The 26,410-nt window shown below is 45.0% G+C and overlaps 1 protein-coding gene across 2 annotated transcripts in view; it reads right to left on the bottom strand.

Annotated features, from left to right (window-relative positions):
- Positions 1–2,183: 2,183 nt before the first annotated feature.
- PLEKHM3 (pleckstrin homology domain containing M3) overlaps positions 2,184–26,410 on the bottom strand; it is a 222,554-nt gene continuing 198,327 nt past the window's right edge. For both annotated transcript variants that reach the window (XM_006142437.3, XM_006142436.3), the window contains one exon: positions 2,184–7,822. In XM_006142437.3, the coding sequence (XP_006142499.1) occupies positions 7,645–7,822 (178 nt within the window). In that variant the 3' untranslated portion in view covers positions 2,184–7,644. The remainder of the gene's footprint in view (positions 7,823–26,410) is intronic.

The raw sequence follows: 26,410 nt of genomic DNA, 5'->3' as shown, positions 1-26,410 counted from the left end.
TTTCAGAGTGCTTTGGAGTTGCCCAGAGAACTTTTTGAAAATACAAATACTGAGGCCCCATCCAGAGATTCTGGTTCAATTGTCTGTGAAGAGGCCCTGACGTTTTGCTTTTATTTTTGTGTTGTAAAGTGGGAACTGCTGATTTAAGCCATGGTCTTGAACTCATCAACAAAGGACAGGACGGACAGGGGAAACAATTAAGGAAGATTGAAATCACTGTCTCCTGAGGGTGGGAAGAGATGAACAAAATGGTGTCTCTTCCCACCTTTCAGACATCTTTGCATAGCTTCTCTTTGATGAAGCCCAAACTTCCTGGAGCTTTCCAGGGGCCCCGGTTTACTCCAGCAGGGGAAGCCAACCTGCCTGATGCACCAGAGGAAGCCAGGCTCTGGCTGTCCTGCATGTCTAGGTTGGTTCAGTGAAACATTAACTCATTTCTTTGTGGATTGTAGGGGTTTTGTGTGAGGATGAAGTTCAGTTATTCCTTGGACAGAGGGTGTGAACCCTGACTCGTTTCCTGGGTATGAACTTACTTAGGTGTGTCTTCGGGAGTAAGGCTCAGGGTTCACCTTTGGTAAATATTTTACCACAAGTGCTTTTTCTGGTTTCTTCTCAATGTCTTAGAGAAAGTACATTCGAACAGTGCTTGTGGAAGATGTGAAATGGATAATTGTTGCATCCCTGGCCTTTTTGATGGAAGGGCAAGAGTCAGCCCAGGCAGGAGGAGGTGCCGATATTCCCAGTCACTTCTCAGCTCCCAGAGGGCTGCTCTCTGAAGCATAAACACCCACTCGTTACTCCTTCTCCCTCCACTGCTTCCAAAATATGGTCTCCAGCAATGACCAGTGGCCTTTCACAGTGCTGACTGGCTGGCACCTGTCCACCTAATTTGGAGTGTCCAGGAGTGGTGAGATGAAACCAAGGAAGGCAAAAAGGTCAGGCAGGACTTCGGTAGGCGGGCATTTCAGGCACGAGCTTTGGCAGCTCTGTCTCAGAAATGGAAGTATCATGCTTTAATTTGGCAAATAGGTTCAGGACACTGTATCTATATTTTTAAAAGTTACACTATGGTTTTCAAAAGCATGAGAAAGTTTAAGAATACTGGGAGGGGGGGAGTCTATCTCCAAGTTTACTATTAAGAGATATTTTAAAAATCTTAGTGGCTCATTTTTAATAAAGCCTACATCTTGACTTTGAGTTAACATCTATGGCTCACCCTGGGCTTGCAACACCCCCCAAAATATCGTATTTTAATGAAATTGTTATAAAAAGAGAAAATACTTTCTGGATTATTTATTGAGAGACAGAGAGAGAACTTTATACATTAGGAACTGGTGCACTTAAATTACATGACAGATGACCATAAAAACCAGGGGTCTTGTCAACCACACAACTTCAAGTTTATATTATTACAGTTACTGATATTTTAAATAATGAGGTAAACAAAAATATGGATAAATTATGGCAAAACAAAAGGCAACACCCTCTCCCCAGTGGAAAGAATACATACATAAGTTAGAATGTCAGCTATTACAAATAGCTGCACGCAGAGGGCTATAATTGCCCAAACCCAGAATTTTAGTCGATTTTGCTGTGCATGAACAGAAATAGGAAAAAACGACAGCGATCTGACCCAGGAACACCCGAGCAAGCTATGCAGGCATCTTCGATAGTGCCATTTCCAATGCTCATCACATGCAGCGTAGGCATTTAGCATCCCTCAAAGACAGGTTTTTCTCCTTCAGTCCTTGATAGCTGGCTAGTGGGTACTCACACTCACATTCTGGTGGGTGACCACGCAGGGACCTGGGCCTCTAGCAGCGAAAGCCTAATCGTTGATAGTTAGCTCCGTGGGCTGCCCACGCCACACACGACATTCTTAGTACTATTTATTCAAGAGGCTTCTAGTTTCTCATTTGGAAAATTGGTAGGAGAAAATCAAAAGAACATCTTCATATGGTAGAGAAAAAGAAAATCCTGTGTTTGTGTAACTTTTGAGCCTGAGAAAGGCTAAGTTCATGGACTTTATAGATTCAGTTCTGGATAGTTTTATTTCTCTACCCATGGGCCTTGGTGACATCATGACATTCCCCTGAGTTTGGTTAATGAAAGCAAACAAACAAACAAAAAGAGAGGTTGAAAAAACAGTATAAAACAAAGTTAAAACATAATGGAGTAGTATGTTTTGTATTTCCTGGTAGAAGTGCCAGTGGCACTAAGAAGCCAGTGTTTGTACCATTCTGTGCTGACAACATGTTTCCACCACGAATCCCTTTCCTCATGAGGTTAAGGCACCAGGTTAAACAAAGGCGAAAAGGTCTGGCGTGCATCGTGGAATACGCAGGCTCCAAGCGTATCTTTGTGAAGAGTTGCAAGTAGGGAAGAAGCAAAGGGGAGCCACGTTTAGTTGAAGGGCCCTGCAGGCTTCAAGGGGTCTGCTAGACTAGCCCAGAAGCACTAGGCGGCAGCGTGTAAGGCACTCCTACGGGGAAGAGAAACACGTGGGAAGGCCAACTTGAAGAAGGAGCCACAGGTGCCAGAGGTCAACTAGCTGGTTTACTAGCGATGAGGCCTAAACCCGGGCTGGGGCTCAGAGCCAGGGGTGAGGGAGTCCGAAGGGAGGGGAGAGGGCTGGTTTGCAGCTGCACAGTCAGTAGGAGAGTATCCTCACTGTGCTGGGAATTGCTGGAGGTGCCTGGATCTTCTTCCCTGGCCAGAGCTGGCCCCCTTTGAGAGCTTTCTAATAAGATGAGCAACCAGTGGCTTCTTTTCTCTTTGGAAAAACAAACAAACAAAAAAACAAAGCAAAACAGCAGTTGTCTCATCTGAGATTCACGGTGCCTTCCATCATGTCCACGTCGTGAGGAAAGTGCCACAGAACACAATCATCTGGAAGCCACTTTCATAAATCTCTGACGACGACGGGATCTAGGCGAGAGGCCACACACTTCGTTCTACCTTTACCTGGAGTTCAACCTTGGGCATTGCCTCAGCCATGCACCCACCGAAACACACTCAAGAACAGCCATCGAGTCAGAGATTTTTGAATCCAGTGAAATTCGAAGCATCTGTGAACAGGAAGACCGCTGGGAGCTGAGGCCTGTCAAAGCTCTCCCACAGCATACCAGTCCAGTGTTCGTCTGTTTAGACGAAGTGAGCAGGGCTCATTGAGCCAGCACTGGCTGCCGCCTGGAGCAGTTTGTCACTGGACTGAGGGCCCAAGGGTGGTACGAGATGGGCGGCATGTGAAGCTCCGACTGCCCATCCCCTCGGGTACCAAGAACAAGAGCGGAGAGCACGGCTAAGGACTCGATTCGTGCACACGATGGGGTGTTGGTTTCTTCTGGTGCTGCTCCCCATGCTTTACTTTTTCACATTATTTCAGAGTGAGAAAAATGGGCCAGAAAACTCCAAGGAGAAAAAGGAGAAAAACTGCACACATCTCTATTTACTATGAGACGTAGAGAATAAGAAGAAACAAAATAAAATAACCTCTGCATTGAGGCCAAGCAGGGTTAGAATTCAAGATTTATTTCAGGCCTGCTCTATAGCACAGGAGTTAAGTGCATAGGGAGCTGGATCCCACATGGTCAGCCACAGTTCGAATCTCAGCCCTGGTTACTTGAAAATCATGCTGGGCATATGTGCATGTGTGCCCCAAATTCTGATGGGGTGGAGAAATGGAGGGAAATGATTGCAGCATGGCAACGCTCCATGGAGGGGTGCTTTCTCTCTGTCTCTCTTTCAGGCGAACATAAAAGAAATGTGTCCATGAGTTAGTTATTTCAGTAAAGTGTGGCAGATCAATGGGGAGGGCTAATTCTGCACAAATGTCTGAGCAGCAGCCCTGGTCCCACCCTCAGGTAGGAGAGGGGCACTCTCTACTTGCTTGAGTAATGCCTCTCTCTGCAATAGGTGCTCAGTGTGTCACATCGCACTAGTCCCAGCTGAGAGAGTAATTTTACGTCTGGACTTTCTGGGCCAGTGGTTATAGAACAAATCCCCAGGACAAAAAGCTCAGCGTGGAACTCTCTGGTGTCGACGTTCAGTGTTGTACACTGACACAGATAAGTATGGAGGCCAGCCTCCTGCAAAGGGCACGCTGCAGCTTAGCAAGGGTTGAACTTGGAACCAGGGTGACATAAACACCTCGGTTCTCGCTGCAGCAGGAAGGAAATCTCAGCACAGCCCCACTTCAGCAGTCTAAAAACACCACTGTGCTGGAAACCACAAACCCCAAGCACTAGCCATATTCCTTTTCAGTGAGGCCTGGTCTGGAGGAATCGCACAGCCATTGTCCTTCTCAGCTAACCAAATGGGAACGCGCCTAACAAGACGACTCTTTAGCCCCTCCAGATGTGAAAATGACTGAAGTACAGTCCCCGAGAAGGCAGAGAAGTATAAGTGGGCGACGAGAGTCTACACGGTCTTCATATAAAGAGGCTTTCACCTTGGGGGAAAGCGGTCCTGGAAAGAACAGTACTCCCATTCCAGTTGACTGCTTTTTAAGTACTTTGTGGCCTTCCTGCAGCGGTGCAAACTGAGGTCTATTTTAGGAACTGGCTTCTTCTCTGTGAGGTTAGATGCCAGCAGTTCCCAGGGTTGGACGGTCTCACACATGAGTTTCTGGCACTGGTGGGAGGGATTTCCTCAAGTGATACACCAGAGCACAGGCCTCGCAATGAGAAGTGGTTCCCGGAGTTGGCTGCCCGCTCCAGGAGACGAGCTGGCCATTTTCTCACATGCTTTATGTGCAAGATCTTTAATATGGGATGAAAAATGGAACAGGAGGAAAAGCAGGTACTAGGTCAGTCGTAAGGAGGTGGTAATCCACAGATTTGCTTTTGTTTCAACAGTCTCTAAGCAGTGGAACAATTGCCTAACAGTGCACCAAGTGATTTGTTAGGGTTGAAAGCCGTGAGGGCGTTCATGTGCTCTAGGCATTCTGGGCTGAAAATAGCCATTCTGAATTTTCATGGCATACCCAACTCCTAAGCTGGCTGCACTCTGTCCTATCAGATTTGGGCAGCTGTGGCAGAGAATGTAGTCTGTGGCTGGCACCGGTCAGGCTGTCAGGGTTGTACAAAAAGGAGACAAAACAGAAGCAGCTGGGACCCAGTTCCAGGTCTGGGTAGCTGATGGTGAGAGCACATCTTTTTTTTTTTTTTTTTTTTCCCTTGTGAAAATAAGCAGTGGAAAGTGGGTGGAAAGTTCTCAGGAGTTCACAGAGACTGCCAATACTTAGCAAGGGCCTGTAGACGGGCACTGGTGAAAACAGTGGTGTTCAGTAAAGGGATCCAGATTTGCACCCTGGATTCCCGGCAGTCTGCGCGGGGGGCCAGTGAGCCGGGGCGGGAAATGCTGCACGGCGAGCAGACACATTAGAAGGGAGGAGAAGGCCCCGCATTCGGGGTCTCTGAATGCAGTGTGCTGGGAACGGCTTCGCTGACAGTCGCAATCACAGATACCGTAATTACAGCGAAGGCAAAGGTAAGCTGCAGTGACAGCGAGCCGGGGGCGGAGGGAGAAGGCACTTTGCCATGGGAGACATCTGTTTTATAATAAGCAGGTCTATAATTCTCTTGTGAAAGATCATGTTCTCCTATCTTCTCCGAGGCTGGAAAATATAAATACTGTATTTCACGAAAGGGAGGAGGAAAGATGATCAAATTTGTTTGCCGGTTCGCCAAGTGTTTGAGATTTTCCACTCTTTTTGTGTGCAACCTTCTCCATATAACTAGAGTGCAGGGGTGCGGGGCAACATGCTTGTCGAAGAGTAAAAGGCACCTTTAGGTGTCTCACGAATAGGGCCCTGGCCTTTGAACACGTTTCTGTGCCGTGGATAGGACTACTGGATAGGCAGAACCTAACTGCCTGTGTGGTGCCATTAGGTTGAAAGGTGTGTCTGGGCCAAAGGAAGTGGCGGGTCAGGAGGTGAAATGTTTACATCTATCTGACAAGAGTCGGTCTGCAATGGCACACCTCTGAATGGGAGCATTGTGGGCTGGGATCTGGAGGGAGCAGGGTGCGGGGAAAGGAGCCGTGGGTTACTCTGTGGGCCACGGACACCCCACGTCCTCCTAGCAGGGAAATGACTAGGCCATGGAGACGCAGAAGGCATCAGCTCAGTGCGGAAGATGCAGAACCTTCTCATAAAGCCTGCTGAGAACGGTTTCATTTATAAGCATATTTTCCTGTTCTGGAAAGGGCTAAGGGAGAAGCGGGAGGAGCCATCAGGTTCCTGGTGCTGTCCCGCCTGCAGGTTCAGTGGCCCCTACACTGGCTCCTGAGAGGGTGCTGCGGCCAGAGACCACCTCCCTGCCAAGTAGCAAAGCAATTCGTCGTGTTTCTTATTCCTACTGTATTATTTATTTTAGCACTTTTTCTTTTGACTTTAAGATGGCAATTATATGTATGTGCATATATATATATATATTTAAACAACATCATACTTAATTCATCAATTATACTTGTAGGTTTGGTATTTTCTTCATAGTCTATGGTATTTTGAGGTTCCAGGTTACTCTGATTTTTCAAAGAATCAAAAAATCATGAAAGCAAGCGTGGTTCAACCGACAAATCAAAAGTCAAAATGAAAGTGTGATGAAGAATAATAAGAAGTAAAGTGTTTTAAACGAGTAGCGAGAAACTGCCTGCACAGGTTTCTGTTAAACTGAAGGGTGTCCCGTGGGATATGCATGCCACATACCGTCTCCACCGGTCTACACACCACGTCTTTACCAACACTCCGAGCGCATCCTGTCTGGCCGGCGCCATGAATAGAACACAGGTCTCGTCTATGACACCCTTGGAAAGGGCTCTCCAGACAGCCATGTTCACAGCCTGGCAGACACGGGGAGGAGTCGCATCATCAGGCAGGCACAGGGACTCCGACCAGCAAGCTGACCAAATGCATGCAGTTACTTGTTGCAGGGAGAAAAGCTTTTCTGAGATTATCTCCAGAACCAGAACCAGTTCTGCCCTTACGTTAGGGCACACGCTTTCTGTCAGAGGGAGCTCACCCCCTGGGTTTCCGGCCACTGTGCTCTACATGGTGACCCCCCACTTCTGCAGGAGAAACTGAGAGGAGAGCCCAAGGGACCCTGGGTCCTAGAAGGCTCCAGGAGTCATCCTTGCGCTTCGAAGATTTTCTTGGGAAAATAGGTGGTCATGGGTGCTGGCCTCAGCTACCTCAGCCTCTGTGAAGGCTAAAAATAAATAACACAAGATTAACCTGGAGCGTGTTGTCCCGTAGGAAATATTTCCTCCTGTGTCTTGTGTAATAAAATGACCCCTGAGAGCCAAAAAAAAAAAGAAGTCTGAAGTAAAAAGCATGTGTGTAAACCACATTTTGCCTGGGAGCAAGCAGCTGAAATTCATGGCTAACAGTAGTTCAGCTATTATCATTAGTTTTTTTGAGCCACAGGGGCTCTGTGGACTTTTTAGACAATGGTTTATACAGAACGTACGTACAGGGTGTATAGGTATGTGTGTATACGTACATATAAATAAATATATATATATCTACATATAGCTGAAGATGAGACAGATTCTTCTTCCACAGGAGCTTCACTGGCTAGCGAGGAAGCCCCTCCGGGGCTGAGGGATCGGTGATCAGGGCAGCCCTGGCTCGGGTTGCCTGAGTCAAGTGTTCTGGTAGGACAGCTCAAACATGGTGCAAGCCTCCTCCAGACTCTCGTCCATGTTCAGCCTCCGCCAGAAAGACTTCTGCTTCTTCTGCAGCTCTCGGCGGACACACCTCGGGCAGGGCACAGACTTTTCTTTGCATTCGGCATGGAAAACAGCTCCACAGCTTTCACACCTGCAAAAACCAACCATGGATCTGATGAGTGAGACCGAAATGAGAGAGACCCAAACATGGCGTCCAGGGGCTCAGGGGCCCATCTGTTGCTCTGGACAACGCAGCTCATGGGAAGAGAAATAATGGGCTGCATGGAAGTAGGTTGTTTCCTTTTCCAAAAGGTTCAAGTTTGCAATTCGCTTGAAAAACTTTTTTTTTTTTTTCTCTGATTAGAATAGCTTGGGGAGAGGCTTCTGACTTATGGGAGGAGGGAGTCGGTAGTCACCTGGGAACTCTGGTCCCAGTGACAATGGCCAGAGCGTGGGAGTGCCACGTGCTAGTTTCTTAAGTGAGAAAGAAGTGCGACGTGCTAGTTTCTTATGTGGACAGTAACTAGAGGGTGAAGTGACAAAAACCGAGGGTGAAGTGCCTTGCCAACCAAAGAGGCTCAGCACAGCAGTGACAACCCCGGCACCGCATCCGTGGAAACGTAGCTCCTGCGGCAGCTGCCATGAGCTAAGTGGTTCTCCGGTAACTCACTACCTGGATCTGACCGTCTGAAGAGGTGAAAATGACACATTTTTATTTTCTGAATGATACCCTGTGGTCTACTCCTCTTGGGAGTTTTCATAAATTAGGAAACATCTCCCATCTTGGCAAGTTTACCTTTATAACCTAAGTGTAAGCAAAAAGGCATGAGAGAGTGGAGAACACTTTTTCCCAACATGACAGATGTAATTTATAGAGAGGAGACATTCCAGGTGGATGACTAGTTTGTTGTTCAGCCTGGTAAAAGCCTGCACAGGAGTCTGAATGGCTTGTTTTTACTGCAGAGTTTTGAATAATGAGTAACTGACAAGCTCAACCATTGCAGCTCCAGAGAGCTGCTTGCTGATGTGGACTGAGTTCTCCTCCTTCCCCACGAAAGTGACAAATGACTTTTACTTTGTCTTAGGAGCCAGGGAATTACACCTGCATAATTTTGTGCAACTGGCAGCATCCAGAGAGTGTCTAGCACTGGACTGCATTCAAAGAGAGCTGCAAGAATGAGTCCTCGGGGCTCAGTCTCAAGCTGCCGCTGCTGCTGCTGCTGCTGCTGCTGTTTCTGCTTCTTTTCCCCCCAAGTGATAGAGCGTGCACATGTGCACGGGTGCATGCGAGACAGAGGCGGTGGAAGTAATCTCACCAGGATCTCCTCACACATGGTCCTCCTTCCCCAGCCCTCTAGATGCTCAGGATCTTGGGTACTCATGTTGTGCTTGGCATGCTTTAGGCTGACCAGGGGTTCAGAACCCATGCTCCCTCTATGGCTTCCAGCCACTTGAGTTACTGTTGTGCCACTGCAGCTGGGCCAGCCTCAAACTTTTTTCACTTTTCCCAAAGTGCCTTGAGTTTCAGTGTTGGGCACAGGAGGGCCTTTGGGGCATGATTCCCTAACCTGCCACCAATTTACCCCCAGCACCACCCAGATTCAGAGGGTCTGGCCAAAGGAAGATCTTCCTGCCCACCCTTTCTTTTACCATGGAGAAGGGACAGAGACTTGGAAGGAAAAACCCTGAGGAGGCAGATGCTGTTGTAGCTGAGAGGCTGGCAGGCAGCAGCTTCCCTGCACCCAGCAGTCCCTAACCACAGCTCAGCCTTGGGACCAAGGGAAGGGTAGGGATGGTTAGAGGAGTGGGCGAGGGACTTTAATCACTCCCTGGCTGTCTGTAAAAAGCACTAGGTCCCTCCAGAATTCCCGAGTTAAAGCATACCGGTGTGACTGCATTTGGAGATAGGGTGGTTAGGAGGTAATGAGGGTTAAATGAGGTCATAAGGCTGGGACCTCCATCCCATGGGGTTAGCATCCTTAGAAGAAGGCAGTACCCATGACACAGAGGAGAGGCCACGTGAGGACACAGACAGAAAGTGGCTGTCTGCAAGCCAGCAAGAGAGGCCTCACCAGAAGCCAGCCCTGCTGGCCCTTGATGTGAAACTTGACCTCCAGGACGGAGAGAAAGCCATGTCTGTCAAAGCCACTCAGTCTGTAGTATTCTGTTTGGCAGTCGGAGCCCACTAAGATAACAACCTTGAGCAAGTTATTCATCTTTGTGGGCTTCGGTCTCCTCTTCTGCTAGGAGACAATGTCAGCACCCCCTCCTCACGATGGCACTATGGGCTTCAACCGAGATCGCGAGTGGCACACTTAGCATGGGCACCGGCATGTGCACGGGCTCAACAGCGGTGCCAAGGCTGCTCCTGCTGGCGTGCCCTGCGCTGCCTGCTGCCGTTTCTGAGGTTCCACTTCAGCCCGCCTTCCCCTAAGTCCTTCCACTGAGTCCCCTCATGTCACAGATGAGAACACTGAAAGTCTAAGAGGGCTAGCAATGGTCTCCCAGGGACACAGTGAGCCGGGTGGCATTGTGACTAGAAACCAGGGCACCTGGCAGCCCAGCAGGGCACGTGCCATGCAGCTGGGCTGAGGCTTGGCCACTGAGAAACACGGGCTTCCAGCCAGAACACCTAGGCCATATTACAAATCTTTCTTTGTAGCAGGACAATCTTGGGCGAGTGGTTATTTTCTTGGTGCTTTGGCTTCTCCTTGGTAAAGTCACTTACGCTGACTTTCTTCCTACTCATGGGGTTGTTGTGAGACTAAAATGAGCAAATCTCCATGGAAGGATCATGTAAATGAGAAGCATGAGACCACGCCTCACTGGTGACTCCATACCTGCCGCTGTGACCCTGGTCTATACTAGACACAGCAGGGTCACCTCTAGCATCTTTTCTCTCCGGCTTGCTTCCTGGGGTGCAGTCACTCAGGTCTCCTAGTGTGTCGGCCTTGACCAGCTCCTCCCAGTGACAGTGGCTTTGTCCCCACTGGGTCTCACCTCTGTAACCTCCTCTCACTGAAGTGACACTAATGGTGGCTTTATCAAATAATTTCTCCTTCCTGCCCCCTTTGCCCTGCAGGGTGAGTCAGTGATTTATACACCCAGGGATGTTGCCCTGGGGCAGTGATTGATAAGGAGGAAAGCTGGGTTCCTTCAGTACCACTCCCTTATCTCTGTTGATACCAGGCCCCGTGAGTGTGAAGAGGTACAGTCTTATCAGATATTTCCATGGGGTATGGAGGGACTGAATGCACCTGCTCCTTCTAGCCAAAGGTCAGTAACTGAAACCAAGTATGAGATTAAAAAATGAATGATTTCAAAATAGAAGCAAGTTCTATTTTTTAATAATTTGTAATCCAACATCTTTTAAACTGTGGTATATATAGGTTAATCAATGACCTTCCAAAATTCAGCAAATCTATAGTTAATTCCTTCTCCCACCCTCATTGGTCTCTTTGAAGGAAAAGAATAAAAGCAGGAAAAGGAAAAGAAACTGTTTTCTTACATAAAATGAATAGAGTTGTGTAACTGTAATAAAAGTGTACTGTGCAGGAAGAATATTTACATTAAAAATGCAATATATAGGTGTGCTCCATTTTGAGAATAGGACCTTACTAAAAAGGATTTTCGATTTAAAAAAGATTCACGGGCTCCTGTGTGTTTACTCTTTCCTGACTGATTTAAAACATGATTTATGGGCTGGCCCTGTGGTCTGGTGATTAAGGGAGCTGGATCCCACATGGCCAACTGCTGTTTGAATCCTGGACCTGTTAGGTTGAAGAGCATGCTGGACTTGTGCGCATGTGCACCCAAATTCCTGACAAGATGAAGAAATGGAGGAGAAGAGATTATGGCCTGATCATGCCCCATTAGGGGGTGCTTTCTCCCTCTCCATCTCTCAGCTGTCTCTGACAGCACGTGTGTCCACCGGTAATTTAAAAGAAAATATGGGACCGGCAGTTAGTGTAATGGCTATGTCGAAAGAATAAAAGCAGGAAAAGGAAAAAGAAACTGTTTTCTTACATAAAATGAATAGAGTTGTGTAACTGTAATAAAAGTGTACTGTGCAGGAAGAATATTTACATTAAAAATGCAATATATAGGTGTGCTCCATTTTGAGAATAGGACCTTACTAAAAAGGATTTTCGATTTAAAAAAGACACGGGCTCCTGTGTGTTTACTGTTTCCTGACTGATTTAAAACATGATTTATGGGCTGGCCCTGTGGTCTGGTGATTAAGGGAGCTGGATCCCACATGGCCAACTGCTGTTTGAATCCTGGACCTGTTAGGTTGAAGAGCATGCTGGACTTGTGCGCATGTGCACCCAAATTCCTGACAAGATGAAGAAATGGAGGAGAAGAGATTATGGCCTGATCATGCCCCATTAGGGGGTGCTTTCTCCCTCTCCATCTCTCAGCTGTCTCTGACAGCACGTGTGTCCACCGGTAATTTAAAAGAAAATATGGGACCGGCAGTTAGTGTAATGGCTATGTCGCTGGACTCCCATGTAGTCGACTGCGGTTCGTGTCCTGGATCTGGTGGCTTAAAACTCACGCTGGGCGCGTGTGCGTGCGTGCCCAAGATCCCAAGAGGAGAATGGAGGAGAAGGGATTGCGGCGTGGCCATCCCCCCTGGCGGCAGGGGGGGGGGGGGATTTCTCGCTTTCTGTCTCTCCGTCTCTCTCTGTCTGGCGAGCGCACGCGTGCTATCGCAAAAACCTCTCCAAAAGAAATATGATCTAACACTCATGACTTTTCAGGAATGCACCTTTCATGTAAGGCTACTGTAATCATCTCTGCTGACGATTGCAACAGGTGACAGATGACAAAGGTCTTCTTGGTGTCCTAGTGTGACGCATCCGAGGAAAGTTAGTGTCTTCATTTCTGAGTCATCCAGGGCAGCAATAAGCAGTTTCCTTGCTTTTTGCTTATTGCTGCAGATCCCGGAACACGAAGACCTTACGTCCTCCCTTCCCACAGTCACAAAGGATATGGCTGCAGGAGACATGCTGGCTAATGACCAAAGGCATCCAAAGTATTTTTCTACTGTTTTTCCTCAAATGCATCCATCACTTCGCTTCATTTAGAGACCTCGACCTTGCTATCACCGACATTTGAGCTGGAGAGACCTTGGATGTGGGTGGGATGTTGTGGGGGAGGGGCCCCGTGCACTGTAGGATGTTTGGCAGCCTCTGCCCACTAGCTCTAGCAGCAGTTCCTTCTCCCCATCCTCAAGTTGTGACAACCAGCAATGTCTCCAGATGCTGACAAATGTCCCAGGCATTTTGGAGAACCAAATCATCCCTGTTGGGAACTACTGACCAAATCTATCTGGAAAAGGCATTGCAGAGAGAGCACCCAGGGGACACTTAGCCCCTCCCACTTCACCTCTCCTCACTGGATTTGCAACTGTCACCTACTGGTTTCCACTCTTGCGCCAATAAGGTCCAACACAGTGTACGTACTCATATAACCTTTGCAAATACGTATCTTAACACATCATCTGATTAAAATAGCTGGAACTCACTAGCATTAATCATCCAGTGGGTTTTAAAAACAATTTAGAACATCATTTGAGAAGTCCATGACACAGTTCGGTGCATTGCTCACTAACCTCTTCATTTTCTATCAATTTACTCGGATTTTCAGTTCCACCTAAAATCCATTTTGGTGGGTGGCCTTCAGTCATATTTATTTGCTTTTGGTCAGACATTTCCAGGCTTCTTTTCTGTGGCACTTTCTGCTTTTCTGTGCCCTACCTAGGCCAGCTAGCAAATTATAGCCCACAGTTTTGCATTTGCTTCATAAAATGAACTGCTTTTATCCAACTGCGAAACAGTCAGGTTTCAGCAACTTCTGCAATGGAAAGAGGCCAGTAAAACATCGTCGAGGCTGCCTAACTGCAGACAGGAGAGCTTGGCTAGTGTGCGCAGCTGTGAGTCCTGGCTCAGGTTGGCCCTGGCATCACAGGACTCTTCGGTAAGTTACTTCATCTGTAAACCTTCTCTCCACAGAAGTAAAAGAGAAGGCTGGGTCAGACGGCATCTGAGGTTCTTCTCAACTTCTAGGTGTTGTGCAGGGGGAGAAAACTAATGTGGGGTGTAGCCTCCTCTCTCCAAATTTTCCTGGCTCCAAAGTCAGTGGGTGAATGAATGGGAACGTAGCTTTGCCTCCGGCTCAGATAGTCTCACACGGATAAGGTTCAAACAGAATGAGAAGAGCCATAAGGTGTAAGTGATTATTTTAAAGTTTACTTATTTGCACCAATGGACCAAGCTATGAAATAGGTTATATGAACAAGTATATATACAGATGAGACTATCAGGGATTTGGCCAAAAGGAGCTATCTCTGCCCCTATCTCGTAAAATTTCAATTAAACATTAAGGATTCCTTTTTAAGCCTTTTCTCAACCCTCATCAGTACACTCTCTCCCTAAGAAAAACACAGAATTGCTCCATGTTTTGGTGGGGAGAAGGGTACCTAGAGGCGACAGCCCTTTACCACCCTATATGGAAGTATTGTTCTGTAGTAGTCGCTGGGACAGCTGCAGAGACGGAAGCGGACCCACTGCAGGATGTGCAGCTGAGAGGTGAGGACTGGAGTTCTGCTTATGCTGAAGCTCCAGGGAGCAGCACTACTAAGGATCTATGCGTGCCCTGCAAACTGGTCCCCTTCCTGGGAACTGGGGGGGGGGGAACATCACCATTTTGGGGCCATACAAATCTCACTTTGCATCTTAGTAAATATTCCATGGAATGAAATTATATATATATCTTTATCTAGATCTAGATATAGAGATACACATATTAGTTTTGCTATAGGGTACATGTGCTTGTCAGAAAGAGATAGAGAAAAAAAAAACCCTCTGGGAGGGCCATGCCACATTCCCTTTCTTCCTCTTGGGATTCTGGGCATGCATACACATGTTCCTGATGTGCTTTTCTTTCTTTCTTTCTTTCTTTCTTTCTTTCTCTTTCTTTCTTTCTTTCTTTCTCTCTCTCTCTCTCTCTCTCTCTCTCTCTCTCTCTCTCTTTCTCTTTCTCTCTTTCTTTCTCTCTTTCTTTCTTTCTTTTTTTTAATAGAGATTTTTGCTATAGGGCACATGTGCTTACTAGAGGGACAGAGAGAGACAGAAAGCAAGAAATCACCCTCCATGGAGGATGGCCGTGCTGCAGTCCCTTCTCATCTAGTCTCTTCTTGGGATTTTGGGCATGCACACACATGCACCCGGCGTGAGTTTTAAGCCAGCGAGTCTGGGACTCAAATCGTAGTCGACTATGTAACAGTCCAGTGACATAACCGTTATGCCATCTGCTGGTCCCCCTGATGTGTTTTTCAAGTCACTGGGTCTGGGACTCAAACCATGAAGTTGGCCATACAGGATCCAGTGCCTCTTGCACCACAGCTGGCCTAAGACTATATATGTTTTTTGAAGTTTTTGACTTAAAAATTAGCTTACAGACCCATGGCAAGTGGGGAAGAAATTCATAACCTGAAAGTCTAATCATCAGTTGCGAAGAGATAGGATAGACATGATGTTCTTATTATAGCCTCAAACCAAGGAAACGAACCTGCTACAAACCAGCAGAACTAAATACGTGCAGGGGGAAAAGGTTTACTTCTCAAATATTATGGCAAAGAAGCAAGAATTCCTGGCTGCAGATGGTTTCCTGTTCTGGAATGCTGATGATGTGAGACCAATTAGAGACAGGCTCAATGGCTTTGTCTGCGCCCTTCCAGATTCTGGCTGCACACGGGAGGTCACAGGAAACTGCTAAAGGCCTCTGCCTCTAGTTGAGGTCACTGAAATGCCTCTGCTCTGTTCATGCAGGGTTCTCCTCCTGCTGTGTTTTTATTTTTGGTGTGGGCAATGGCCTCGGATATTTCACTTGGATTGAAATTCAGGCTTGAGTTTGGCTGGATCTCTGACAAGCAAAAGGACAGGGCTGCAGAGCAGGGCAGAGCTTTGGCTGATTTCCGCTCTACAGAGCCCACAACGAGTAGGGTGGGGTGCAAAAATAAGTGCATATTATCAGGCATGCGAGTGTGGTTTTGTGTATGGCTACTATGTAAGGCATACATACGGCCGCTAGCTATTACTGGCTTTTCCAAGAGACCAAGATGATTACTTAAATCTCTTAGCTAACGAAGGTAGTTATTGGGGCCTGGTTATTTTAATGTTTTAGAATGGTGTTTTCTTCTCTTACTGAGTAAGTAAGAGAACACAAGCAAACGATTCGTAATTTGCTTAAATAGGAAATCTGCCAGTATTACTTATGGTAGATGCAATCCCTGTGGTGTAGCCAGTATTATCCAGGACTGTATGTGTAATGTGTATGTGCAATGTGTATATGTGTATACATGGTATATTATACCAAAAAACACGTGAACTGCATTACTAAATAGTCTCAAAAAATGAATTAAATATAAGTTAAACAAATGATAAGATCTAACAGATCCATTCTTTTGGAGGGTTGTAGGAAAATGAAAATATACAAAAGTTAACATAATTTCAATAAGAAACTGATAATGGTTAAGTGCTAACGCTGGGGAAAGTCTAGCTTTCACAGCCACTGCTTGGAGCACCAGAGGGCCAGCTCCAGGATGACCAGAAATCTGAACTGTCCAAACACCCTGTGTGTTGCTTAGTAGTGTAAGGACCACAGAAGACGACGATGACTAGATGGGGAAAAAGAGCACAGGGTTTGGAGGGGTTGGATCGCAGAAAGTGGATCTCTGCTGAGGAAAAAAAAAATAGACTACATTTGGAGTCATTTGAGATAGTTCATTGTGGTTTTTTTCTTTTTTTTGTTTGAAGGGGGTGGTGGCTAAAAATGTATCCATAGGGTTTGATGGAAATTGTATGAGATGGGAAAAGATCCAGCTCCTTTGGTTAAATGTCTGGCAAATTTAGGTGTGTACGTGCTAGTCTGTAAAGCATTCCAACAGTTTTGAATGGTAAATGCAAAATTAAGTAAGACCAAAATTAGACATTTAAATAAGGCAATATATATATAGTACTTTATTCCTGTTTTTACATTAAAGCATTGTTTTTAAAATTGTTTTAAAAAGATTTTTGCTATAGGGCACATTTGCTCACCAGAGAGAAAGCACCTCCTGCAGGGGAAAGCCACGCTTCTCCTCCAGTCTCCTCTCAGGATTCGGGGCATGCATACACACATGCCCAGAATAATTTTCAAGCCACTAGCTCCGGGACCTGAACTGCACATCCAGTGGGGTCGGATTCACTGCCTTAACTTCCATGCCACCTGCTGGCCCCATTAACTATTTCTCTTTTTTTAAAAAAAAGAATAATTATTTGTTTAGTTTTATTGATTATTATTTTTTAAAATTGTCAAAAGGCACATGCGAAAGGCAGAGACAGACAGTGGAAGTGAGAAAGCAAGCTGCCAGGTCTGGGACTTGACCATGGTCAGCCATGTAGGAGTCCAGCGCCTCAACTACCTCATCACCTGCTGGCCCCGACTATCAGTTTTAATCCTTACAAAAATTTTCTGAACAAGGTGTAGTTTTCTGGGTTTTATCCAGTCAGTCAGTAAATAAACAGACATAATATGATACAATAACTGGCAGCTTATCCGGTCCCAGGGCTAGGAAAGTGGTGAACAACTCTGGACTTGCTGTCAGGCTTCTGATTTTAAATCTGACCTTATTTCTCCTGTTACTAGCTTCCTGGTCCTTATGTTATTTAACACATACAGGGATCTTGCTAAGACCCAGATCTGAAGAACAATGAGTCTGTCCTGTAATGATCTTTTTATCTACTCTCTGAGCTCTGGGAGTTAATTAAGGAGGGGCTTTCTCTGATTGCAGCCCACAGAACATTTGGCTTTCCCAGGTCCTGCCCTTTGAGTGTGGACACCAAGCTCAGCTAATACCTTTGACAAAAGCTTTACTTAAAATCTTGGCTTTCAAATAGAATGTAAACAGAGTTAATTAATTCATTTGTTAATTTGCTATCCCACTGGGAATATTAACTCACCGTCATCTTTTGTGCAAATGCTTAATAAATGCCTCATGCTAATTTGCAGGTGGTTACAGGAGGTCTCAGTTATACCCCACGCAGGTGCAGACAATCATGACATTTGACCTCGATGAAATACTTTTTTAGGGACAGGAGAGAAACGGATATTTCTAACACTTTTAAGTTTTTATTTTAAAATTTACCTGGCAGTTAATACAATTCTCAAAAACAAATGCCCATCTTTTCTTGGGATTACTTTAGGAAAACCTGTTTAATATTAGAGAAATAAAGAAATTGTAGGAGATTTAAACATCTTCTACCATTTCTGGAAAGAGGTAGAATATATTATAATTACAGCCATAGAGAACTGAAAATAAGAGTACGATTTTCTGTAAAAATTCCTAAAGTGACTCAAAATGCCTAAGAAACCAACGGATGTATAGAAATGTCTTGCTACATCTACAGCAAATGCAGTGGATTTGAGAATAGCAGATTCAAACATATTAAACATATTCACTTCTGTTGACTTGCCTAATGTAAAATTAAAAATAAATAAATAACTGCCCATTTTTTGAAATAAATCTTTCTTTTTTAAGAGAGTTTTTTGCCGTAGAGTGTGTGTACTCACTGGAGAGACAGAGGGAGACAGAGAGACAGAAAGTGAGAAATCACCCCCCAGGAGGGATGGTCACACCGCAATCCCTTCTCCTCCATTCTCCTCTTGGGGTTTTGGGCACATATGCACACGTGCCTGGCCTGAGTTTTAAGCTGGTGGGTCCGGGACTTGAACCGTGGTCAACTACATGGGAGTCCAGTGATGTAACTATTATGTCATCTGCTGGTCCTGAAATAAGTCTTTTTTATTTTTTTGAAGAGGTTTTTGCTATCGGGCGCGTGTGCTCGCCAGACAGAGAGAGACAGAGAGACAGAAAGCAAGAAATCACCCCCTGGGGGAAATGGCCACACTGCAATCCCTTCTCCTCCATTTTCCTCTTGGGGTTTTGGGCACATATGCACACGTGCCTGGCCTGAGTTTTAAGCTGGTGGGTCCGGGACTTGAACCGTGGTCAACTACATGGGAGTCCAGCGACATAGCCATTACGCCAACTGCTGGTCCTGTGAAATAAGTCTTTTTAAAGGAAATAATTTGTAAGAATGATATATATCCAAGACTCTGAATTGGACTCACTTTTATCAAACATACTACATTTAACATGTTACATTTTAGTCCCTCAAAGTACTAAGACACTTAGTAGACAGAACCAAAATAGTAGGAAATTTCAAGCATGGGTACATTTGGAAATGCAAAAGAGTCCAGAAGTTAAGTCTCATGTATTGATAAGTCTTACAATTTTATGAGTGGCATGATCAGGAATAAGTTACTGGTTACTAAGTTTAGAGGAAGAAAGACATTCAAATAAAAGGCTCAAAGTGTTTTGTCCTTACTTTAGGTTATTTCAGTATTTGTCCTGTCACCAAGGCAATTCTCCTAACAAGATGGTATTACCTGATTTTCTAATACTCAATTTGTTCTTGACTAGTGGTGCTCAAAGTATGGCCCCTGGACCAATCAACATGCTAGAAAATTTGTCTGAAATGACAATTACCAGGTCCTACTCCAAACTTCTTAAATCATGAAGTCCAGGATGGGGCCCAGCAATCTCGGTGTTAACAAGACTTTGAGGGAATTTTGATGAACAAGGAAGTTTGAGAATCATGGTTCTAGGTTAATCATTTCTAAAGACAGCAGGATCTTACTTTTCATATAGTATATTAAGAATAAGAATATGGACTTTAGAAAATGGAAAAAGGAAGTAATATTTAACGAATATTTTATGTAGGGCTTCACATTTCGTATCTTTTAATATTTTCTCAAAATTAATATGTAAAAATCTCAGCTTACTTTGGTTTGATTACAAGTAATATGGAATTGTTCATGTATTTACTGGTTAATTTCTTTCAGTAAATTGGTTCATGTCCTTTGCTCATTTTTATTAACTTTAACTTACTGATTTTTTTTTTTTAATTGCAGAGGGTACAAGCATTTGCCAAAGAGAGAGTCATATGGAGAGAGAGAAGGAGAAAACATTTCCCAATAGACTGTGGTCATGCCATAATCCCTTCTCCATTTCTCCACCCTGCTGGGATTGTGGGCACACACACACATGCCTGGAATGTTTTTCTTTTCTTTTTTTGTTTTCCTAGAAAGATTTCTGCTATAGGGTGCATGCACTTGCTGGAGAGACAGAGAGAGGCAAAGAGACAGAAAGTGAGAAATCACTACCACCACCACCACCACCACCCAAAGGGGGATGGCCATGCAATGATCCCTTCTCCTCCATCTTCCTCTCAGGATTTTAGGCACACATGCACATGTGCCCTTTGTGAGTTTTAAGCTTCTGGGTCTAGAACTTGAACTGCAGTCGACCATGTAAGAGTCCAGTGCTTTAACCACTGTGCAACTCGATGGACCCCCAAATAAAAAGTTTTTAATTCATTTTTTTCATGTATTTGAAAACCAGTGGTAAGGGTGAATTTGATAGGATGAGGCTGAATATTCAGTCAAGACAAGAAATATCAGTAAAATAATTTTCCTGGGGACCAGCAGTTAGCGTAATGGCTATGTCACTGAACTCCCATGTAGTTGACCATGGTTTGAGTCCCGGACCTGGTGGCTTAAACTCACGCCGGGCACGTGTGTGTGCGTGCCCAAGATCCCAAGAGGAGAATGGAGGAGAAGGGATTGCGGCATGGCCATCCCCCCAGGAGGTGATTTCTTGCTTTCTGTCTGTCTCTGTCTTTCTGGCAAGCACATGCACCCTATAGCAAAAACTTCTCCAAAAAAAAGAAAAAAAAATTCCTGAAAAACCAAGATGAGATGAAATTCAAAGTACATGACCTGTTATGTGGCATTTAGTCCTCTTAACCACTAGGCTATAAGGGGTGGCCTTCACTTACTGATTTTTGAAAGTTTCTTTTTTATATTAAAGAAATCAATAGTTTGTAAATGTGTTTAAAATATTTTTCCACAAGTTCTGGTTATGTTTTTATTTATTTATCTATTTTCATTTTTATTTTGTTATTATTATTTATACATTCGATCGCTATATATCATTTAGACTGTAAAGAGATTTTACCCAGCATGATACACATCTCGGTCCAATTGAGAATACTATAACATCCTTATCAACAGATAACAAACCGTATCTGTGTCCCACAAATATCTTCTCTCTCCTTATTTCCCCCCCTAATTACGTTTGTCTTTTACCTATAGAATTTTAAGCATTTAACCTTTTTTAGTGTATTTAAAAGCATTTTGTTTCTTTGGCTTCTGGTTATGTGTCAAGCTTAGAAAGTCCTTTCCCACTTTCTTTATTCCAGGAGAGAGACCAAGAGAGAAACAGAGAAACAGTGAGATAGCTGCTCTGACAAGGTCTTGATGCTGTGACCCACTCCCAGCTTCAGCTGGGCTGGATCATGGGCACAAGCCTGCCCAGCATATTCAAGGAGGGCTTCAGACACCAACCGGTAACTGTCCCACGTGCTTCTGCCTCATGGAGGTTGTGTATTCCCACTGTGCCACTGTTTAGCCACTTCTCACCTTAATGTTATAAAAGTTCATCCACCTTTTTTTCTACTACTTTATTTTTTTTTATACTAAATTTAAAAATGTTTAACTGTCAGAGGGTATTCTCTGCTAACCTCTGTGTGCACTAGTCAGAGAGAGGGAGAACGTATTCCCCAATGAAGTGTGCCCCACCGCAAACCTTTTCCTTCCACTTCTCCACTCTATCAGGATTTAAAGCACAGACATAAATGTGTCTGGCATATTTTTCAAGCCACTGGGGCCAAGACTTGAACCATGGTTGGACATCTGGGATCTAGCTTCCTTCTGCTAGGCTGCAGGGCTGACCTATACTGCAATTTTTCATCTACTTGGACTTTATTTTGAAGGTTACAAATTATATGTCTGGGCACACGTGTGTGTTGCACAGCCCCTTTTCAAGGGAGCCTGCTCACACCACAATCTTTTTCCTACAATTCTCCATCCATTCAGGATTATGGGCATGTGAGTATATCCCTGGCATGTTTTTCAAGCCAACAGGGCCAGGACTTGAACTCTGGTTGGCCAAGTGGGGTCACAGTTTCTTCTGCACAATGCCTAAGCACTGTGCTCCTGGGTCAGCCCTCCAAATGGAATTTATCTTGATTTCAGAAATATGGTAAAACTCAACATTATTTTTCTTTTTCCAAATGGCTAATTAGTTCCCCATTCCTTTTATGAAATGATTTACTGATATTTTTGGATTCAGTAATTTGCTGAGTCACCTTAATCATGTATTAAAATCCCATATTACCTGGGTCTATTTCCACACTTTCTGACTTTCGTCACATTGATCTGTTCATTCCCAGGCCAGCAAGATACTGTTTTATAACACAATTTTATGTCTGGTAAAACAGTCTCCCTTCATGTAATGAAACTTTAAGATGTCGGATTCTATAATTCTATACTGAATATATTAGGGAAGTTTACTGCCTCCCATATTTATGTGAAGCAAAAACAATTTGGAATGCATATTATTAATAAGTACATGAGGGGACTTCAAAAAGTTTATGGAAAAGTAATTAAGGTACAAGTTTATTGTGGTGCCAAAAATTTTGAAATCCATGCATAGTTTTTTCATAATATGCATTTTCCAGTAAATTTTTTTTGAGAGATTTTCGCTATAGGGTGCGTGCGCTCGCCAGACAGACAGAGAGAGAGAGAGACAGAAAGCAAGAAATCACCCCCCAGGGGGGATGGCCACGCCACAATCCCTTCTCCTCCATTCTCCTCTTCGGATCTTGGGCACGCACGTGCACGCGCTCGGCGTGAGATTTAAGCCACTGGGTCCGGGATGCGAACCGCGGTTGACTACGTGGGAGTCCAGCGACATAGCCATTATGCTAACTGCTGGTTCCCTCCAGTAAAATTTTAAAAATCAATGAATTATTTATTCTACTTTGCCAGAGGGCATGTGTTCTATCGCGAGAGACATAGAGAGAAAGGTAGAGGGAAACGGCAGCCCTCAGTGGGGTGTGGTCATGCTGCAGTCACTTCTCTTCCAGTTCTCCATCCAGTCGGGATTTAGGGCATGCATGCACACATGCCAGGCATGTTTTTTAAGCCACCAGGGCTGGGATTCGAACTGTGTGGCTGGCTATGTGAGCTCTGGCTCTCTTCACCACTGGGCCACAAGGCTGGTTCTGCAAGAAGTTTTTGAAGGCCTCTTTTATGAAACATTAATATACATATTAATATTGAATGAGGGCAGATGACTTGAACAACTGTTTGAGCAGACCCTTCCATTTGGTGAGCACATGATTTGGGACTTTCGTTTATACTCTGTGTATCAGGAAGAACTGCACGGATCTGACAATCAGTAATAAAGATAATGCTGCTAGGTACACAAGCAATAAACAGACACATAACATACCTAGACATCACTGAAAACATAAGGCATCATGAGGCAGAAAAGGTAGAGAAGGCCGAATGGTAGTATTTCAGCAAAGGAGTCTTTCAAATAAGACAACACAGTCAATCCCGAGGGGAAAGCTAATGTGCCTTAGATCAGGTGAAAGCAGTGAGCTGTGTACCTAATAACACTAATAACTGAGCTTCTTCCTTCATTGTCTCCCTATGGTGGCCTGAGCAAGTCCTCTGGAATCCTCTGGAGAAAAACTGGGGTATGGGGAACCAGCAGTTAGCGTAATGGCTATGTCGCTGGACTCCCACGTAGTCGACCGCGGTTCGTGTCCCGGACCCGGTGGCTTAAAACTCACGCCGGGCGCGTGTGCGTGCGTGCCCAAGATCCCGAGAGGAGAATGGAGGAGAAGGGATTGCGACTTTCGTTTATACTCTGTGTATCAGGAAGAACTGCACGGATCTGACAATCAGTAATAAAGATAATGCTGCTAGGTACACAAGCAATAAACAGACACATAACATACCTAGACATCACTGAAAACATAAGGCATCATGAGGCAGAAAAGGTAGAGAAGGCCGAATGGTAGTATTTCAGCAAAGGAGTCTTTCAAATAAGACAACACAGTCAATCCCGAGGGGAAAGCTAATGTGCCTTAGATCAGGTGAAAGCAGTGAGCTGTGTACCTAATAACACTAATAACTGAGCTTCTTCCTTCATTGTCTCCCTATGGTGGCCTGAGCAAGTCCTCTGGAATCCTCTGGAGAAAAACTGGGGTATGAAACTTTCAAGGGGGATTATTCTGGGGGGAGGCTTACACACCGCTCCTAGGTACTTTCTAAGTGTTAAGGTCCCCTTGACTACGTCTCTTTTTTAAGCATTATACCTTAAACACGCTCTTAGGAAAGCTGGAGGAAGGAAACAGCATCCTCTCCTGCTTGCTGCTCTGACATTTACATCATCTCTGTCCCTAAACCCCAAAGCTGGTGCTTTTTTCAGGCTCTGCACACTCCTCCCAGCCCTCACCTCGGGCCTTACTTCCCTTGACTCTACTCTGAGCCCCCCTGTCCCACTCCCGTATCTTCTCTGTTGCCAAGAAAAACTTGCTTGTCTCCTTTCATTCTAGATTCTAAGATTTTCTTTCCAATCATTGATGCAAGCTGCTTTCCTGCCAAGTCTTTTAATTTCAATTTCCTTTTTTTTTCTCTCTTTCTTTAAAAAGAAAATTTGCAATAGGACACACGTGCTTGCCAGGGAATTACGGAGAGAGAGGGTGAAAAAGCACCCCCGCCAAGGGATGGCCACTCCGCAATCCCTTCTCCTCTCAGGATTTTGGGCATGTATGTACACACGCCCAGCGTGTTACTCAAGCTGCCAGGTCTGGGCTTGAATGATGCATTCAGCCACGAGGGACCCAGCCACCACAACCACCATACCACTGGCTAGCCCTAAATATCTTTTCTCTTTACCATCAGGATTTCCTTTCTAGAAAAAAAGGGGGTGTTAACTCCACTCCTTTCTTAAAGAGTACTTCAAACTCCCCACTCTTAGGCCCAAACTATACCTTTAAGTCAAACCAGTTCAAATTAGTGACTTCCAATGTTTCAAACAGTCTTTGAGCCAGCTATTGGAATAACTGTTTGCAAGTTAGTCTATTAAGTTACTGATTTCATCAAGACAATGCTGGGCCAGGTGGCTGGCCTGGGGTTAAAGTGGCTGGGTTTCATACAGCCAATAGTATGGTGTAAGTCCTGGACCTGTAGGCTTGAGAAACACACTGTGTGTGTGTGTGTGTGTGTGTGTGTGTGTGTGCATGTGACCAAAATCTCAAAAGGAGGGAGAGATGGAGGAAAGGGGATTGCAGCATGACTATCTTTCATGGGGGGTGCTTTCTCCTTTTCCCCTCTTTCTCTGGGACATGCAGGTGTACTCTAGAAAAAAAAGAAAGACAATGCCTACATTTCTATTTCATGTATAAATTCTACTTCTTAGTTCTTTTCCTGCTTTTTCCTCATTCTTCCCATTACATGTGGAGGTGAGCCAGCCCGAAGCATAGAGGTTAAGTGCTGTACACTGGGAGGCGGATCCCACAGGTTGACTATGACTCGAATTCTGGCCCAGGTGGCTTTGCCAAACATGTCAGGTACATATGTGCATGTGCGCCCCGAATCCTGGTGGGATGGAAAAATGAAGGAAAAGGACTGTGCCCATGCTCCATCTTTCAGTGAGTATACATACCCTCTGGCCATTAAAGAAAAAAGCTGTGGTGGTGAAGATCTCCCACCCCAACCACCACCAGTGAGTGAGGCCACTTAGGTGGGCAGTAGAGCGTCTGAACCCCTGGGTCATCTGTGAACCCCCCAGATTTCAAGGCTGGTGCTCTGGGAAGAGGGTAACTCAGAAAGGAACCCAGCAGTCTGACTCAGTTGCTGCAGGTGTGGTGTGGCGAGATGGGGGCTCTGGCCTCCATGGGGCTGGTAGTCATGGGCACGTGACTTCTGTGCTCCCCCTGAGCTTTACAGGGGTTCTGCGTGCTGGCATGATTCAATCCAAACAGCAATTTTGTACAGAGTGTGAGTATCTATGAACTGTGTCTTTATCTCTATTTTAAAGCAGGAACTAAACAGATAACAATAATTATCTTTCTAAATACTTATTTCAGTCATTATTATTTTTAAATTTGACCAGAGAGAGAGACACACAGAGAGAGAAAAAAAGGGAAAGTGAGAAAGCAAGCTGCCAGGTCCGGGACTTGGACTGCAGTTGGTCATGTAGGAGTCTAGCACCTTAACCACCACGCCACCCCTCAACAGATAATTATTAATGGTAGTTGTAGATAGCATGGGCAAGAGCACAACTGAGTGGATTAACATTCAGAATAGCAGAGTGACTTAATAAAGATATGATATTGAGAGACTGGCAGGTGGTATAATGTCTAAGGCTCTGGACTCCCACATGGCCGAATGCAGTTCAAGTCTCTGACTTGGTGGCTTACTTTCTTTCTCACTCTCTTTGTGTCTCTTTTGTCTCTTTCTCTGTTTCTCTCTCTCTGGTGAGCATGAGTACTCTGCAGCAAATTAAAAAACATAATGATAATAAATAAAATTAAATAAGTAGTTCTTTAAAAATAAAAATAAATGGGGACCAGCAGTTAGCGTAATGGCTATGTCGCTGGACTTCCATGTAGTTGACTGCGGTTCGAGTCCCAGAGCCATCTTCTCTGAGGGGGTGATTTCTCACTTTCTCTCTCTTGTCTTTCTGGCGAGCACATGCAAAATCCTCTAA

The sequence above is a fragment of the Tupaia chinensis genome, unplaced genomic scaffold, assembly GCF_000334495.1.
Source record: "Tupaia chinensis unplaced genomic scaffold, TupChi_1.0 Scaffold000076_1, whole genome shotgun sequence".
Taxonomy (NCBI): domain Eukaryota; kingdom Metazoa; phylum Chordata; class Mammalia; order Scandentia; family Tupaiidae; genus Tupaia; species Tupaia belangeri.
The sequence above is the reverse complement of the archived record's forward strand: the minus strand, read 5'-3'. Positions and strand labels throughout refer to the sequence as shown.